The 20,080-nt window shown below is 40.1% G+C and overlaps 1 protein-coding gene across 1 annotated transcript; it reads right to left on the bottom strand.

Moving 5' to 3' along the window:
- Positions 1-212: 212 nt before the first annotated feature.
- Positions 213-1,784, bottom strand: LOC120053460 (ankyrin repeat domain-containing protein 34C-like). Its single transcript, XM_039000586.1, has one exon. The coding sequence runs from the start codon at positions 1,782-1,784 to the stop codon at positions 213-215; it is 1,572 nt and encodes a 523-aa protein (XP_038856514.1).
- Positions 1,785-20,080: the final 18,296 nt, after the last annotated feature.

The raw sequence follows: 20,080 nt of genomic DNA, 5'->3' as shown, positions 1-20,080 counted from the left end.
CTAACCTGTAATGTTGAATAGGTGGTGCTGATATTCTAAGAGCATTCATAACATTTACAACTGTATAAGCAAGTTATATTCTTGTTACACTGGTTTTCTAAGAGGAAAGGTTGAAATAAAAAAGTGTCTACAAAATCAGGACATTTCCTTTAGAAAAGTTTTTTTTTAAATTATGTGGTGAACATTGCTACATCTACAAACAATGAGTCCCACTACATCTCCTCAAAAGCAGAGAGTTGTTTCATTTGCTCCACTTGGATAGAGTGCCTCCTTACAAGTTTCTTATTTGACTTGAGCTGGCCTCTATTTGGTGAGTTTGCTGCTACTGGAGCTATTGATCTGAAACCTGAGGCAAGAGGGGACGAGGGCTTGCTGCTGGTTCCAATGTCAGGTATAGGAGGGTTGGGGTTGAAGTTCAGGGGGGGTAGATGGCCAGGACGGGTATGGGAAATGTAGTCCAGCAGCAGAGTCCCTGAGCCTCGCCTCTCCAGGAGGCCTGGTGCGCACCGTCGTGCTGTGCTGGGAGATGACGTGCTGTTGTTGATGTCTAGGGACTCCCTGGAGTTGGTCAGCATGGCTAATGGAGACCCGTTGAGTTTCTTCCTTTCTAGAGGAACCTTAGGAGAGTCCAGCATGCCACAGTCTGAGTACAGCTGGGAGTCTGAGTCATAGTGGTCAGTGCCCAGCCATCTCCTGTAGACCGTGTCTCTCAAACTGTCTGGCCCACTGTTACGGCTACTGTCCTGCTCTGCAGGGACGGTGCTACGCCGGGCTAGGGGCTGGTGCTGCTGACACAGACTCCTCTCATATGCCGATTTGGAAGTTGGAGGGACAGATAATGAGGACGAAATTTGTGGAAACAACACATCCTTGCCATCCACACTGTTTTGTCGAGACAGAGTCGTTCTCTTTGACAGAGAAAGTCCATTGATGCCTGTGACAACGTCCTCATCAGAGGTGGTTCTCTTACTCTCCTCGTGGGCCGCAGCTGGAGCGAGGACGGAGGGAGCGATCAGCCCCCAGGGCTCTGACTGCAGACGCTTCAGCTGGGGTAAACGAGCACGCTTGGGGTTGGCTGGTCGCCGTGTGGGAGAAGTCGGCCCATTGGGAAGCTTTGCTGCTGTGCTGGACGATGTTTTCAACTTTGTCTGGAAACTGAAGATAGTGTTGTGCTGCTCGGCTGAGTTAGGTGAGGAGGAGGTGTTGAGCTCAATGTCAGAGGGAGTGGTGCAGAATGCAGGGGAGCCCTTATCCTCTAGCTCTGGGGAAGGGGGGGCATTCAGGTACTGCTTGGTGGTTTTGGTGCCAGAGGGTGACTTGTCTGTGGTGATAATGATGACCTCTTTGCCCTTGGCTTTACATGCGGCTAGGAGACCCTTTAGGGTCTCCTTATCGTCTGCGTTAACGGCATAGACCAGAGCAGAGGCCCCGCTCCTGTCTTCCAGACTTGGGTCTGCCCCATTGGTCAACAGGTGGGACACCACCTCATATCCCGCCCTCTGACTGCAGGCGTGCATCAGGGCTGTCCGGCCTGCTTTATCCTGGATGTTGGGATCAGCCTTGTTATCCAGTAGGTACTTAACCAGCTTTGCCTTACTGACACTCTGCGGGTCGCTGTGTTTGGACATGCAGGCCACCATGAGCGGTGTCTCTCCTCGCTCGTTGCTCTCATTGATGTAGGCACCCCCATCCAGCAGGAGCCTGGTGAGCCGCAGGCGTCGGAGCCACACCGCCTTCAGGAGAGAGTTCCCGTCTGTCCGCAGCTCTAGTATGTCTGCCATCATCGCCAAGACAACCACAGATAGTGCCCTCCCTCAGTGGTGAAAGGCAGTCACAACCTGCAGCCCTTCAAACAAAGCATAGATTATTTTGCATGATATTTTGCTTAATATATAGGTCGCCTTACTGATTCATCCATCTAGTATTATCACAAACACACAAGCACAATGGATACTTTCCAAGCCTCTCCCAAGACTACCACCAGGAGGCAGTCTGTGTTCTAAAAATCTATTTTATTAAGACATGAACAGGTATGGAAATTGTGGAAGGAACTTTATACCTATTTAGGTAGTTTTATTGTCAAAACAGTAAACTGTGCTAGTGGCAACGAAAAATATATAATTTTGTGAATAGGGGCCTAAACTTGTCACGTGTATCTTCTGTAAGCTTCCATCTCCCTGTGTAAAACATCAATTAGATGGAAGAATGTGCATTATAGCCTATATGTAATCAAGCCATTTATCTTGAATCTATTGCTTGTTAGATGTAGATGGACAATAGCCTTGTATTCAATATTGTAATGTTATTTTGTTATTGTTGCTCTGTAATTGACCAATTAATCCCAGATCCAAGCCTATAAATGAATGAGTTGAACTTTTCGATCATAAATGACCAATAATAAATAACATGACATATTGAGATAATCATATGGGTGTAGAATAAAACGTCACTATAAGCGTTAATCATCCTAGAAGAGTTGAAGAGTTGGGTCACATGTTTTCAGCAAAAACATCTATGTAATGTTCAGATAATTTTTTCTTACTCGATACAACGACAACTAAGATGTCTTCTTCGGTAGGCTACCTAACGTGCATTATCTGTTGAATAGATTACCATTAGACTAGGCTATACCGCGTCGCTGTCCATTGGCCTCATTTTGGATAACTTGTGTTAGAGACGCGCATCTGTTAGAAAACGTTTCACTACAACATTCCTAATCTGTTGTACAATTTAGGCGACTTTTTTTTACAGACATATAGTACTTACTATGATTCCTTTATGTCGTTAAAATAACAGCAAACTTGTTATCAACAGAAGTAAGCTGAAGGACCACAATTTAAAGTGTTATTTTGACTCCTCACATAACCATGGACTCCTCACATTTAATATTCTCATTAGCTAAACTATCTTCCATTATCGAATTATAGTATACTTGTCAACTAAAAAAAGTGTGTGGGCTTTAAAATGTTAGTATGAAGCCTTGGATATTGGACATTACATGAATGGTATATTAATATGTATACTATTTACGTTTTTTTGGTAAAAATAACCTTCATTAATCCACATATTCTTATGTTCAAGAAAATAAGAAGGTGTAACTGTCATTCCACCACTTATCTTACCTGATGCAGGCTTGTCATGTTCAAAGGTGTCCCAATGTTTTGTCATTAGCAACCCTGAAACATAATGGGGAAAAAATTACAATACAAGGTTCTTCTTTATAGTCCCTGAATTTATTCGGAGCTTCTCAAATACTGTCCTGGTTTAGGTTCAGAGCTCTGGCAGCATAGCGCATCATGCTCCTCGCTTTTGTTATGGAAACGCACTAAATCAATCCATTAGGCGGCATTCCTTTCACTGCGCATTCAATAACCACAACCTCAAGATACTGAGGTTGTAAATAAAGATTGGAGAATGAAACGTGCATTTTCTTGACGTCAGAGTCGACAAAAATAAAGATTGCGTCTGGTGAGAACCTCTGTCATGCATCACACAAACAATCCAGTTCTACCTTCCAGGGAAGGTGGGTGTCACTTGTCTGCCCTATGACAGAAGTGGAACACTTGTGCTGATGTTAGGTTCTGTAGCCTAATCATCTCAGGGTGTCCACATGTCCAAGACATCAAAATTGTAATTTGGTTGCAATATTTAGCCCTCCTGAACACAAAAACAAATACACTCATGTTTATTTCTTGAATACACAATGCAGATGTTTTTTTTTTTTTTTTGTCTTGGATTTATTATATTGCAAAAATAATGGGTAAATCATCATCTTGAAAACAGGACATGTTTACAGCACAATTAAAGAGGCCACAACTTGTTCCAGCCATCACAGCCATACTGCCTAATAGGGACATTTCTATTTATAGGTTGCTATGAGACAGCAGAGAAGCAGTTCCTGATGAGAACTATAGAGTTCTCAGCTTTGCAAGGAACAGGTAATCAGAACAATAACATTGCACCAAGAAACAGGAGGGCTCTTATGTCATTTACCCAAATGTATTTGTTGATGTTTTCCATTTGCACAAAGAATCACAAAGCCCATTGATCATTAGCCCTTATGACCCCTGCATTTTTCCTTATAGGGGACAGATTTATCACTACTCTGATGCTGCAGTGCTTCAACAGTCAAGGAAGTCAGTGATTTCCCCCCTAGTGATTGCTTGACAGACTCCTGGGAAATGTTGTTATTTACCAGGGAGGCACATGGGAGAGGTGGTTTATGGAACAGCAGGGAGTCACCTACTTCCATGCTTGTGTTCATCCCAGGAACTGATAGAAAGTCATTATGGCTGTCTGGCTATTCTGTGTAGGAACAGTCCACATGGTTCTTGGTACAGACACCACTTTAACAGGAGAGGTAATCCAAGGAAAGGGCATTACCTAGATGTAGATCTCTGAGAGGTAAAATATAATGGAGTCAAGGCCTTCTGAGTGTTGTCAAGCAACAAAAAGTGATCTTTGTTGGTGGGTGTAAGCAGGGAGGCTGTAATATACCATGATAATTGGAATAATGTAGATGCTGAAATAAGACACAGTCTGTATCATTTTGAGGTGAGGGGCTAGTCTATCCATACTGGTGCCACTTCAGGGAGGTAGATTATGGAGTGGGGATCATAACACAGGGCAAAGCCATATTCCCCAAGCTTACCGGTCTAAGCGCATTTATTAACTTGGGAACTACAGACATCAGCAGTCTCCATATGATCTTTGCCCCAACGCTGCTGTCGTCTGCAGCATATTAAAGGGGAAATAAATAATTAAAACAGAGAGAATAAGCGCTGTCACCCATGGGATCAGTTCCCATCTTCAGATATCTTACATCGCACTAGCCAATTAAATTCAACTCCCCGATATACATCACATCCACGAAGTTGAGCGGCAACTAGTGTGGGTGGACTGGAGCTCCGACGTCACATAAAATTAAGTTTTGATAAAAACTACGTATTTCAGCACCCAAAGAATAGCATGCAATTACACAGTATTTTTGTGTGCTGAAATCTGTAGTTTTTTTTAATGTGATGTCGGCACACACTAATCGATGCCAATGTTCCCTCTAAACTGCATGCATGCGTGCCACAGAGATGCATGAGATTGAACTTCACTCAACTTTCTAGTTTTCCCCTTTAGTTAACACTATCAACATTCCCCTTTACTGTGGGAATTGTGATCGAATCAACGCAATATTAGCCACTTTCAATGTTACATACCAAAACAAAACGAACTATGCAAGAATTAGTATGCAAAACTGTGCAAGAGATTTTCTAGTAGGCAGAGCGCATTGGAGTAGGATTATATTGTATTCACTGGGACGACTCAGGCCTGTACTCTACACAGACCTGTGCGTCATAACCAATCAGAGCTGCAGTAAGCTTACTTGCAAATAGTTGTTGCCATATATGGATCTGTGCCATTCACTTTGAGCTAGACTGTGTTTATAGCATGAGTAGATGCGCTTGTTTTTATGTCAAAGTGAGAGCTGCATGTTTCCACCTGTGCACATTTGTTCATATTCTTTGCTAGTTAGTGAGTTTATTAGTCCAGTTATAGCTGATTTCTAGTCAACAATGGGGGAGTGGTTGCTTCCTACAAGAGCACATAATGTGCGCTTTTCTAGACATCTTTGAAAAGCCAGTCAGGTAAAGAGTTTTTTTATGTCTTATAGGGGCGGTGTTGTATTTTGAGACAGTCTTGAATAACTGTCTAAAGGCAGATGGTAGCATAATTTGTCTGATTCTCTCTAATAATGTTATGGGAACAATAATGCATTTTATTTTGTAAAGTGGTTTCTTGCATCAAACAACACAACATTTTCAGTCACCTCCTTGTCTGAAGGACAAGTGGATAAACAGATTAATGTCAAGCCTTTTTCAAAAGTGTCATGGAATGTAGGCTTAAATTGAACACCATACATTTGCTGCTATTGTAGACTGGATGACAGATCAGCTATTTCTATGTTAAAATGTTATGGGATCCATTTTGTTTTTGATGGTAGGCCACTCTGGTAGGCCTACATTATGATCAAATAACCACATTAGTCTACTTGGCCACTGTTAAAACTGTAACTTAAAGCAGGTACGGCCTCAGTGGTCACAGTAAATGCGCACCGGAAGTTGCACAGAATTTTCACAATGTTCAGCAGAGATTAAATTTGCTCAGTGATGAAAAAAATGAGAGGGAACATTGGTCGCCGCTCAACTCAGTTGATGTGAAGTACATCCAGGAGTTGAGTTTAATTGGCTAACATCACACCTGCTGCACTGCCTCCTTCTAAATATGGCATTTTGTCTCTCGACTCTGATGCTTCTCGATGGGCTAAAAGAACAGGGGGTGTATTTCTGGATCATATCTATGAAAAGTTCAAGCTTGATATAAATGGAACAACATCTTTAAAAATTAAGACATTTGAGAGTTTCTTTTGTTTTAATTAGACAACCCACAACAAGTACAGTATGAAATCCCAAGAGATCTGGAGGGTTTCCCAAGATACAGTCTTATGGAATCACATCTAATGGTAGGAAACAGCAAGACATATCCCAAAATAATAATGTACAAGTTAGATCTCTGTACTAGTTTAGCATGGTCTTTTTTTATGATCAACTGAGATCAACATGAGTGAAACTGAGTGAGACAGTTGAAATTTGAATTCTACTCAGATGCCATGCCAACTTCTGATGTACATTTGGCCCTATACTCCATCATTTGGATTTGAAATCAAATATTTCATATGATGTGACAGTAAAGAATGTAATCTTTTATTTGAGGGTATTTTTATACATATCCATTTTGCCCCAGTCTTACAGTTTTAGAAATTAAATCATTTTATGTACAGTTGCGGCCAAATATATTGGCACCCTTTCACTTTTCTTAAATAATTCAAATATCCTCTAAAATATGTAAAACAAATTAAATACATGTTTATTTACAATGTTATTGGATTTTCAACAATGCAGAACAATGTTTTTGTAAACTTAAGTTTAACATTTTATTTTTGAAAATAAAGACAAATGGGATGGACAAAAGTATTGGCACCCTGGAGCTAATACCCTCAAATATTGAAGAATTAGAGCAGTTTGCTGCTGAAAAGTGAGCCAAATTGCCAGTAGAAAGGTGCAACAAGCTCATTGATGGATACAATAATCATTTGTCTGCAGTTATCTTGACCAAAGGCTGTGCAGCTAAGTACTAGCTCCATTTTGTTAATGCCGTTTGTCTTTATTTTCTTAATTAAAATTGTAAACTTAACTTTACAAAAATACAATTGGTTCTCCAATGTTGAAAATCCAATAACAAGGTATACAAACATTTATTTACATGTTTTTACTTATTTTAGAAGAAAATGGGAATTAATGAAGAAAAGTGCAAGGGTGCCAATGTACTGTATTTTGCCGCAACTGTATCAAGGCCTCCCATTTTTTATTTTTTACCTTTATTTAATTAGGCAAGCCAGTTAAAAACATCTTCGGGAGCGGTGTCCCTTCCATGGGACGGTTGAGCTAATGTAGGCTAATGCGATTAACATGAGGTTGTAAGTAACAAGAAGATTTCCCAGGACATAGACATATCGGATATTGGCAGAAAGCTTACATTCTTGTTAATCACATTTGGGCAGTCTTGATACAACATTTTGAACAGAAATGCAATGGTTCATTGGATCAGTCTAAAACTTTGTACATACACTGATGCCATCTAGTGACCAAAATCTAAATTGCACCTCGGTTGGAATAATACATTATGGCCTTTCTCTTGCATTTCAAAGATGATGGTACAAAAAAATACAAAATAATGTTTATTTTTTTTCTTTGTGTTATCTTTTACCAGATCAATTGTGTTATATTCTACTACATTCCTTTCACATTTCCATAAACTTCAAAGTGTTTCAATATGTATATCCTTGCTTCAGAGCCTGACCTACAGGCAGTTAGATTTGGGTATGTCATTTTAGGCGCAAATTGAAAAAAAGGGGGACAAATTCTTTCTTAACCCACTGTTCCTAGGCAGTCATTTTAACTGCCTTGTTCAGGTGCAGAACAACAGATTTTTACCTTCTCAGCTCAGGGATTCGAGCCACAAACCTTTTGGTTACTGGCCCAACGCTCTAACCACTAGACTATCTGCCGCCCCATTCTAAAGAAGAATATAAGATGTTTATGAACACTTCTACATTAATGTGGATGCTACCATGATTATGGATCATCAGGAACAAAGATCATACCCCCCTAAAAAATGTTAACCTTCGATGTTATTGGTGAAGATGAGAGGTTAGCATGTCTTGGGGCTATGATTTTTGTGCCTCTGTAACTTTTTCACTCATCATTATTCGCGATTCATTCATGATTATCCGTAATCATGGTAGCATGCACATGAATGTAGAAGTATTCGGAAACATATTCTATTCTTATTTACAAAAAAAGTGACTCCAAAATGGCAATACATTAGTTACCATTAATTTTTATTGGGATCAACATAATCTGAAACACAACCAAAACAAACTGCAAGTACTAGGAATATGGCGGCTAGGAATTTGCGACCAAATACTTTTGACTACTTTAATACACATAAGTGAATTTCTCCAAAATATTATGGCAGCTTTAAATGGGAGGACTAGATACATGAAGTGATTTGATTTCTAAACAGTAAAACCGGGGTAAAACGGCTATGTATGAAAATACCCTCCCCCCCAAAAATATGACATTCTATACATTCGCACTTATAGCCTACTGCCATGTGTGCATTGCTGTGCTTATAATGTGAAGAAATAGCCTAGTAGTTTAACATTTTAAGCTAAACATTCTGATATGTTTTGTCAGCCACATTGCATAAAAAAGTATGTTTGATGCTAGTGGTTGTATTAATCGGGATCTGTCGTATCCCCAACTGTCCCAGACTATGTTTGGAATATTCATTTATTCCTTTCACAGAATAGAACAGGTCAAATTTGTACAATTCGGGATAGTAGATTGACATAGGCTAGTTCTTTTGCTGTTCGTTAAGCCTACTCATCTTCTTGGCTGACAAAGTCAATGTGGACAGTTCTTCCAATATCTTCAATATGCACCTCGTAATTGGATAAGGATGTGCGCAGTTGCATCCCCGATGTGTCTGTCTTCACTTGTAGCCTGTAAGAAAGACCCGATCCTGTTATCACGTTTCAGGTATGACCCAGATGCAGACAGTGTCGAAGAAACAAAAGTTTATTTCTAATACAGGGGCAGGCAAACGACAGGTCAAAGGCAGGCATGGGTCAGTAATCCAGAGAAGGTGCAAAGGGTCCAGAACGGCAGTCTCAGGGTCAGGGAAGGCACGGGTCAATAATCCAGTGAGGTGGGGCAAGGTATAGAACGGCAGGCAGGCAGAAGGGTCAAAACCGGGAAGCACTAGGAAACAGGAGCAAGAAACAGAGGAAGGTGAAACAGACATGTGAGGGAGAGGTGCTTCGGAGTGTGAAGCACTCGGGGAGAAGGGCACAATGCAGCACTCCGAGCCAAGGGCACAACAGCCAATGGCCGCAAAGGGCATTGATTTCTTTAGGGTGCATTAACCTGTTTGGGCTGCAGGGGCAGTATTGAGTAGCCGGATAAAAGGTGCCCATTTCAAACGGCCTCGTACTCAATTCTTGCGCGTACAATATGCATATTATTATTACTATTGGATAGAAAACACTCTCTAGTTTCTAAAACCGTTTGAATTATATCTGAGTAAAACAGAACTCATTTTGCAGCAAACTTCCTGACAGGAAGTGGAAAATCTGAAATCGATGCTCTGTTCTAGGGCCTGCCTATAAATGTCCTTGATATTTATTAGAATACATGCACTTCATACGTCTTGCACTAGATGTCGACAGGCAGTGAGAGAAGAAATGGAGTGAATAACTTGATCTGGGGTCGAATAAAAGCTCTCGGCATGACGTGTCACCAGTTTCCTGTTTTCTGGAGAGCGCGTGAAGGGACCTGGTTTTGCCTTCTGATAAGCTGTCGTTATAGACGACTAATATCTCCGGCTTTGATTTTATTTGATACATGTGACAATATCATCGTAAAGTATGTTTTTTCAATATAGTTTTATTAGATTATTGAAATTTTTTCGGGACGTTAGGCGTGTTGTATGTGTGCCTTTGTCCAGGAAGGAGAGCTTCGCGCCACTTTGCTAGCTTTCCGTGCTAATTGACTGGAGAAGAGGACATTCTAAATCCAAACAACGATTGTTCCCGACAAAGGACCCCTTGTACAACATTCTGATGAAAGATCATCAAAAGTAGGACCCATTTTATGATGCTATTTCATATATCTGTCGAACATGTGAAATAGTCGTTTGCGCCCAGATTTTGGGTACTCTCTCGCTATACCTAAGCTGGATGTCGTAATGAAGTTATTTTTAGAATTCTAACACGGCGATTGCATTAAGAACTAGTGTATCTATCATTTCCTATACAACATGTATTTTTTATTAACGTTTATGTATAGTTATTTGGTCAGAATAGTTGAGTGCCATAAAAATTTCCGCACATTCTGGGAAAAAGATGCTACGTTAGCACAATGTATAACCACTGATTTCAGCTCTAAATATGCACATTTTCGAACAAAACATAAGTGTATGTATAACCTGATGTTATAGGACTGTCATCTGATGAAGCTTATCAAGGTTAGTCAAAAATTATATCTTTTGCTGGTAAATTCGCTATCGCTAACGTGCCTATTGCTATCGCTAACGTGCCTTGATGAATGAATGCGGTAGTGTGGTAGGCTATTGTAGTAAGCTAATATAATGCTATATTGTGTTTTCGCTGTAAAACACTTAAAAAATCGGAAATATTGGCCGGATTCACAAGATGTTTGTCTTTAATTTGCTATACACCATCGATTTTTCAGAAATGTTTTATGATGAGTATTTAGGTATTTGACGTTGGTGTCTGTAATTACTCTGGCTGCTTCGGTCCTATTTGTGACGGTAGCTGTGATGGTAGCTGCAATGTAAAACTGATTTATACCTCAAATATGCAGATTTTTCGAACAAAACATAGATTTATTGTATAACATGTTATAAGACTGTCATCTGATGAAGTTGTTTCTTGGTTAGTTTGGTTGGTTCTTGGTTAGTTAGGTTGGCTTTGTGCATGCTACCTGTGCTGTGAAAAATGTCTGTCCTTTTTTGTATTTGGTGGTGAGCTAACATAAATATATGTGGTGTTTTCGCTGTAAAACATTTTAAAAATCGGACATGTTGGCTGGATTCACAAGATGTTTATCTTTCATATGCTGTATTGGACTTGTTAATGTGTGAAAGTTAAATATTTCTAAAAAATATATTTTGAATTTCGCGCCCTGCACTTGAAGTGGCTGTTGTCATATTGTGCCCGGCTTCCGGCTTGCAGCCCAAAGAAGTTAAGACCACACAAAGGGGATGCATCCGTGGAATTAGAGGCATTATCAAGTGCTTGTCAAATTGTGAATGCGAGACTGGTGAAGTGTGTACAGCCTGCGCAAAAAAAAACTAATCAGAGCTCGTGCCTTTCAAGCAGCATTTTTCAAATCATCATTAGAGTCGCATCATGCAGCCTTATAATGTATTAAAATTCAAAACATATAGGCCAATGTTTGTAGAACAACTAAAGTTACATTAATAACTCTAAATGAAACATAATGGAGTACCTATTTATTTGTTAACAGCTCAACACAGAATAGCTGCATGTGCGCACTCCCTCAAATCGTTTGGAGAAAATATACTTTTTATTTTATTCAACTTTGATCTTCAAATTATAAAATTATAAAAAATAATGCCACAGAATTCTAAGCAAATCTTGTCTGCTCTGGGATAGGTGGGACATTAGCGTCCCACCTGGCCAAAATCCAGTGAAAATGCAGAGCGCCAAATTCAAATAAATTACTATAAAAATTAAACTTTCATGAAATCACACATGCAATACACCAAATTAAGCTACACTTGTTGTGAATCCAGCCAACGTGTCAGATTTCAAAAAGACTTTACGGCGAAAGCAAACGATGCTATTATCTGAGGATAGCACCCCAGCAAACAAACACAGACAATCATATTTCAACCCTCCAGGCGCGACACAAAACGCAGAAATAAAGATATAATTCATGCCTTTGTCACACAGCCAGGAGTGGTGGGTGCGGAGTCAAGTGCAGAGAGCAGAGGATAATGGGGGAAACCGAACTTTATTGCGGTATCCACAAATTAACGCCAAAAACAATAGGCGAAAACAAAAGCGTCCAACCCAAAACTGGGCACAAACAGACAGGGAACACAACACGCAACCAACCTAGACTAACAGAAAACAAGCCCGCACAAAAGCAGGCGGGCCTAACCGGCTTAAATAGTCCTGAACCAAAACTCAAACAAGAAACAGGTGCAATCAATAAGACATAACAAACAAAAAAGGAAAAAGGGATCGGTGGCAGCTAGTAGACCGGCGCCGCCCGAACAGGCAGGGGAGCCACCTTCGGTGGAAGTCGTGACAGCCTTACCTTTGACGAGCTTCTTCTGTTGGCACTCCAATATGTCCCATAAACATCACAAATGGTTCTTTTGTTCGATTAATTCCGTCGATATATATCCAAAATGTCCATTTATTTGGTGCGCTTGATCCAGAAAAACACCGGTTCCAACTTGCGCAACATGACTACAAAATATCTCATAAGTTACCTGTAAGCTTTGTCCAAACATTTCAAACTACTTTCCTAATACAACTTTAGGTATTTTTTTACGTAAATAATCAATAAAATTTAAGACTGGATATACTGTGTTCAATACCGGAGGAAAACAAAGTGTAGCGAGCTTTCAGGTCACTCGCCTCTAACAAAGAGTTCACTTCCCTCTACTCTCGTTCTGAACAGTGCTATTTCTTCATTTCTCAAAGGAAAAACCTCAACCAATTTCTAAAGACTGTTGACATCCAATGGAAGCGATAGGAACTGCAAGAAAGCTGCTTAGAAATCTGGATTCCCAATGAAAACCCATTAAAAGAGAGTGACCTCAAAATAAAAAAATCTGAATGGTTTGTCCTTGGGGTTTTGCCTGCCAAATAAGTTCTGTTATACTCACAGACATGATTCAAACCGTTTTAGAAACTTCAGAGTGTTTTCTATCCAAATCTACTAATAATATGCATATCTTAGGTTCTGGGCCTGAGTAACAGGCAGTTTACTTTGGACACGCTTTTCATCCGGACGTCAAAATACCGCCCCCTATCCCAAAGAAGTTTTAAAGAACTAGTATAGCTCACAGTCATTTGGCAAAGCCAGATGGACCTAAGTTAAGGACAATTTGTTATTCTGTTCTTCTGAAATAGACTACATTTTCTTCATATCATGCTTCTTTAGACCTGTCTAAAATAAATAATAGATTTATTGTGAAGGTGTAGGCTATTTTACATGGATTAAATGTACATATTCCAAAGGTCTGCATCTTTGGAAGCCAGAAGATGCTAAATGTGTTTTGTTAATTAACAGTCAATTACCGTGAGACCGATTTTAGTTATTTGCTTGACAATCACCAGCTGATTAAATTTTGTGACCGCCACAGCCCTAGTTGAGGTCAGGGATCTGTGCAGGCCAGTCAAGTTCTTCCACACTGTTCTCGACAAACCATTTCTGCATGGACCTCGCTTTGTGCAAGGGGAATTGTCATGCTGAAACAGGAAGGGCCTTCCCCAAACTGTTGCCACAAAGTTGGAAGCACAGAATTGTCTAGAATGTCATTGTGTGCTGTAGCGTTAAGAGTTCCCTTCACTGGAACTAAGGGGTCTAGCACGAACCATTTAAAAACAGCCACAGACCATTATTCCTCCTCCACCAAACTTGACAGTTTGCACTGTGCATTCAGGCAGGTGGCGTTCTCCTGGCATCCACCAAACCGTGATTCATCACTCCGGAGAACGCGTTTCCACAGCTCTAGAGTCCAATGGCGGTGAGCTTTACATCACTCCAGCCAACACTTGGCATTGCGCATGGCGATCTTAGGCTTGTGTGCAGCTGCATAGCCATGGAAACCCATCTCATGGGGCGGCAGGTAGCCTAGTGGTTAGAGTGTTGGACTAGGAACCGGAAGGTTGCAAGATCGAATCCCCGAGCTGACAAGGTAAAAATCTGTCGTTCTGCCCCTGAACAAGGCAGTTAACCCACTGTTCCTAGGCTGTCATTGAAAATAATAATTTGTTCTTAAATGACTAGCCTAGTTAAATAAAGGAAAAATTAAATGAAGTTCCAGACTAACAGTTATTGTGCTGATGTTGTTTCAAGAAGCAGTTTGGTACTTGGTAGTGATATTTATGTGCTACGCACTTCAGCACTTGGTGGTCCCATTCTTTGAGCTTGTGTGGCCTACCACTTCACAGCTGAGCTGTTATTGCTCCTATAAGTTTCCACTTTACAATAACAGCACTTACAGTTGACCGGGTCAGCTCTAGCAGGGCACAAATTTGATGAACTGACTTGTTGGAAAGGTGCCATCCTATGACGATGCCACTTTGAAAGTCACTGAGCTCTTCAATAAGGCCATTCTACTGCCAATGTTTGTCTAAGGAGATTGCATGGCTGTGTGCTTTATTTATATACACCTGTCAGCAGTGGGTGTGGCTGAAATTGTCAAATCCACTCATTTGAAGGGATTTCCACATACTTTTTTTATATATAGTGTACTTCTATTGAAGTAAATCTGCCTCTGTTCCATGTCCAAAACAGAGAGGACTTGAAAGGTTTACAGAAAATATTTTGTAGAAGGAGCTGCTTAAATGCTACTCATTATCAAAAGAGCTTGCTATTTTCATTCTCTTGACGGATTCTCTCTTAATCTAACGAGTCACAAACCCGGATCCGGGATCCCCCCATCAAAAAAGCTGACTAGCATAGCCTAGCCTAAAGCCACAGGGATATCATATAATAAAATGTTCATGAACTCACAAGTCCAAGACACCAAATGAAAGATACACATCTTGTGAATCCAGCCATCATTTCTGATTTTTAAAATGTTTTACAGGGAAGACACAATATGTATTTCTATTAGCTAACCACCATAGCAAAAGACACAACTTTTTTTTCCCACCATTTTTTTCCCTGCATAGGTAGCTATCACAAATTCAACCAAATAAAGATATAAATAGTCACTAACCAAGAAACAACTTCATCAGATGACAGTCTGATAACATATTTATTGTATAGCATATGTTTTGTTAGAAAAATGTGCATATTTCAGGTATAAATCATAGTTTTACATTGCAGCCACCATCACAACTCTCACCAAAGCAACTAGAATAACTACAGAGAGCAACGTGAATTACCTAAATACTCATCATAAAACATTTATGAAAAATACACAGCGTACAGCAAATGAAAGACAAAGATCTTGTGAATCCAGCCAATATTTCAGATTCTTTAAGTGTTTTACAGCGAAAACACAATTTAGCATTATATTAGCTTACTACAATAGCCAACCACACAGCAACATTGATTCATGCACGTTAGCGATAGCGAATAAACCAGCAAAAGATATTAATTTTTTCACTAACCTTCTCAAAACATCATCAGATGACAGTCCTATAACATCATATTACACAATACATATATTGTTTGTTCGAAAATGTGCATATTTAGCGGCACAAATCGTGGTTATACAATGAGAATAGTAGCCAAGCTGCCAACAAAATGTCGGGAGAAATCTTGGGAGAGGCACCTAATCTAATCAATAACTAATCATAAACTTGACTAAAAAATACAGGTTGGACAGCAAATGAAAGATACATTAGTTCTTAATGCAACCGCTGTGTTAGATTTTTAAAATTAACGTTACTACGACATACAGCGTGCGCTAAAGCGAGACCGCACCGAAATTAATGGCCGAATAATAGTTTTACATTTTTCAACAGAACAACGAATTAACATCATAAATAGTTCTTACTTTTTGATGAGCTTCCATCAGAATCTTGTGCAAGTGGTCCTTTGTCCAGAATCATCGTTGCTCGGTTGTAGATTGCCGTCTTCAACTTAGGAATTAGCAGCAAACATTAGCTATGTGGCCCAGACGTGCCCAACTCTTCATAACGCAGCACAAAGAAATATCCGAAAATCGCAATATACTGATATAAACTGATATAACTCGGTTTAAAATAACTACATTATGATGTCTTTAACACCTATATCGAATAAAATCAGAGCCGGATATATCTAAGGCCTATAACGAGAGCTTTTCAGAATGCCATCCTGAGGTCCTCCTTTGCGCCATGACGAACGTTGAAAAGAGTGCACCCCCGGTTCCATGAGCCTTTATATGGCCTCAGATCTGCCTAGCAACACCATTCCAATTCTCACTGCTTACTGACATCTAGGGGAAATCGTATGCAGTGCATGTCGACTCATAGATCACATGCAATTTAATAAACTGACCCTGGAACAGAGCATCGATTTCAGATTTCTCACTTCCTTATAGGAAGTTAGCTGCAACTTGAGTTCTGTTTTACTCACAGATATAATTCAAACGGTTTTAGAAACTAGAGAGTGTTTTCTATCCAATAGTAATAATAATATGCATATTGTACGAGCAAGAATTGAGTACGAGGCAGTTTAATTTGGGAACGAATTTTTACAAAGTCGAAATGGCGCCCCCCTATTGACAAGAAGTTTTAAACTGGGGTTTCTTTAGATCTCACCACAGTATTTATTAACATATTTTTCCATAACAGGTAGAGATATCTCATATTTGTTGTGTTGTTACAGAGTTGGATGTTGGTTGTGGAACTGAGACAGTTGTCTCTTTAAAAAGTGAGTCTGACATTCTCATGGCATTTGGTGTCTCAGCGATTGTATCAACTGAATGTGTGGGCAGTGACAGCAATGAAATGGCACGAACCCGGCTGCAGCTTGGTCCTGGCCCTATATATCCTCTCTACTTTTTCAGTTTTGGGAAACATTTCCTGTATGTTTTGCAAATCCGTTATCCTCTGCTTATGTTATTGGGATATAAGCAATATAGGCATTTCTGCTTCCATTTATTACATTATGTCCCTTGATGTACGATCCATTTACAGTCCCCCTTCCTATTGTCTTTTGATATTGAGATGTGTTATGCTGTCACACCGGAAGCCTTGAAATGGTGCCGATCTTGCTTCACTCTGCCGATGTCCTTTCAGATCTCACAGTGCAGGCCAACACCTGCCCCTCTCCTGGCTAACAGTAATTGTTTAAGAAGAGCATTATTCAAGAGCATTATACAGGCAACATTTTTGCTGGGTGATTATTGTGTGTGGCGGCCGTATCCTAGGAGATTGGTGAATATCTAACAAGGAGTTTGGTACTCATTTTGCAGAGTCGGTGCTTTGATGTCCTCTGTGTTGAATATTTCAGTTTCTCCTCAATATCCCTCCTAATGAAGCAGTAAGCCTAAAGGTTTAACATTGGTTGCTTATTAACAGTAAACACCATATTGAAATGGATAACCTCTCATTGGCCTGCATTAATCGAACCGTCAAATGCTAAAACTAGAACTGTAATGTCATAGTGATACCAGGCAGCAATGTCCAACAATACTGGAGACCATCCTCTATAAGGTTGGTCGTTGGTTGTTAGGCATTCTACCTGCATCTTATGTACCTTCAGATTGTTCTACTATGTGTTTAAGGTTAGACCATTGTTTATGTTTCGCTTGTTGTCAGATTCCCAGATTATCTGCTGTAGCGCTATTGACTGCAGGTGGAATAGTTGCCAAATGTACACTACCGTTCAAAAGTTTGTGGTCACTTAGAAATGTCCCTGTTTTTGAAAGAAAAGCACATATTTGGTCCATTAAAATAACATAAAATTAATCAGAAATACAGTGTAGACATTGTTAATGTTGTTAATGTTGACTATTGTAGCTGGAAACCGCATATTTTTAATGGAATATCTACATAGGTGTACAGAGGCCCATTATCAGCAACCATCACTCATGTGTTCCAATGGCACATTGTGTTAGTCTTTAAAAATGATACATTTGGATGAGCTAAGTGATCATTAGAAAACCATTTTGCAATTATGTAAGCACAGCTGAAAATGGTTGTGCTGATTTAAAAAATCAATTAAACTGGCCCTCCTTTAGACTAGTTGAGTATCTGGAGCATCAGCATTTGTGGGTTCGATTACAAGCTCAAAATGGCCAGAAACAAAGACTTTCTTCCGAAACTCGTCAGTCTATTCTTGTTCTGAGAAATGAAGGCTATTCCATGCAAGAAATTGCCAAGAAACTGAAGATCTATTACAAAGCTGGTACTACTCCCTTCACAGAACAGCGCAAACTGGCTCTAACCAGAATAGAAAGACTGGGAGGCCCCGGTGCACAACTGAGCAAGAGGACAAGTACATTAGAGTGTCTAGTTTGAGAAACAGATGCCTCACAAGTCCTCAACTGGCAGCTTCATTAAATAGTACCCGCAAAACACCAGTCTCAACGTCAACAGTGAAGAGGCGACTCCGGGATGCTGGCCTTCTAGGCGGAGTTGCAAAGAAAAAGCCATATCTCAGACTGGCCAATGAAAAGAAAAGATTAAGATGGGCAAAAGAACACAGACACTGGACAGAGGAACTCTGCCTAGAAGGTCAGCATCCCGGAGTCGCCTCTTCACTGCTGCCTGTTCCCCCCGCTACCATCCGGAAGGCGAGGTCAGTACAGGTGCATCAAAGCTGGGACCTAGAGACTGAAAAACAGCTTCTATCTCAAGGCCATCAGACTGTTAGACAGCCATCACTGACACAGAGAGGCTGCTGTCTACATACAGACTTTAAATCATTGGCCACTTTAATAAATTGATCACTAGTCACTTTATTAATGCCACTTTAATCATGTTTACATATCTTGCATTACTCATCTCATATGTATATACTGTATTTTATACCATATATTGCATCTTGCCTATGCCACTCTGTCATTGCTCATCCATATATTTACATTTATATATTCTTATTCCATTCCTTTACTTAGTTTTGTGTGTATTAGGTAGTTTTTGTGGACTTGTTAGATATTGCTGCACTGTCGGAACTAGCATTTCACTACACTCGCAATAACATCTGCTAACCATGTGTATGTGACCAATGAAATTTGATTTGATTTAGCTGTGCTGCATGAAGAACACCAGCGGTAATGTTAAATTCTAAATATATACATCGACATACCATTACAGACAGTTCAATTATTTAACTTGATGAATAAGGTGAGATCTATGTAAGGCATGCTAGCGAGTGGTTAAGATTTGGGGAATGTCAGGGCTAGGGTTGGATTAAGTAAGGCCAATGTTATAAAAAAAAGGGTAAAAAAAAAAAAAAAAACACACCTCAATTCGTACTTTTGCTAGCGTCACCAAACTACCACAAAATCAGCACCAAACAATTATTCTATTGTTACAAATGTGGCAATAGAACAGGTAGATTTTTACAATAAAATAGGATGCAGGTACAGAATGCCAGATCTTAATTTGAGCCAGTTTGCTACAGCAGGAAAAGTATCCTGCAGCAACAAGAAATGTGAAATATTAGATGGATTATAATTAATGGACATTTTTGTAGGGGTTGATATACACTGCTCAAAAAAATAAAGGGAACACTTAAACAACACAATGTAACTCCAAGTCAATCACACTTCTGTGAAATCAAACTGTCCACTTAGGAAGCAACACTGATTGACAATACATTTCACATGCTGTTGTGCAAATGGAATAGACAACAGGTGGAAATTATAGGCAATTAGCAAGACACCCCCAATAAAGGAGTGGTTCTGCAGGTGGTGACCACAGACCACTTCTCAGTTCCTATGCTTCCTGGCTGATGTTTTGGTCACTTTTGAATGCTGGCGGTGCTTTCACTCTAGTGGTAGCATGAGATGGAGTCTACAACCCACACAAGTGGCTCAGGTAGTGCAGCTCATCCAGGGTGGCACATCAATGCGAGCTGTGGCAAGAAGGTTTGCTGTGTCTGTCAGCGTAGTGTCCAGAGCATGGAGGCGCTACCAGGAGACAGGCCAGTACATCAGGAGACGTGGAGGAGGCCGTAGGAGGGCAACAACCCAGCAGCAGGACCGCTACCTCCGCCTTTGTGCAAGGAGG

The sequence above is a fragment of the Salvelinus namaycush genome, chromosome 9 (assembly GCF_016432855.1).
Source record: "Salvelinus namaycush isolate Seneca chromosome 9, SaNama_1.0, whole genome shotgun sequence".
NCBI classification, from domain to species: Eukaryota; Metazoa; Chordata; class Actinopteri; order Salmoniformes; family Salmonidae; genus Salvelinus; species Salvelinus namaycush.
The sequence above is the reverse complement of the archived record's forward strand: the minus strand, read 5'-3'. Positions and strand labels throughout refer to the sequence as shown.

Coding starts and splice junctions, on each gene's coding strand:
- LOC120053460 (XM_039000586.1), bottom strand. CDS start 1,784: ATGATGGCAGACATACTAGAGCTGCGGACAGACGGGAACTCTCTCCTG.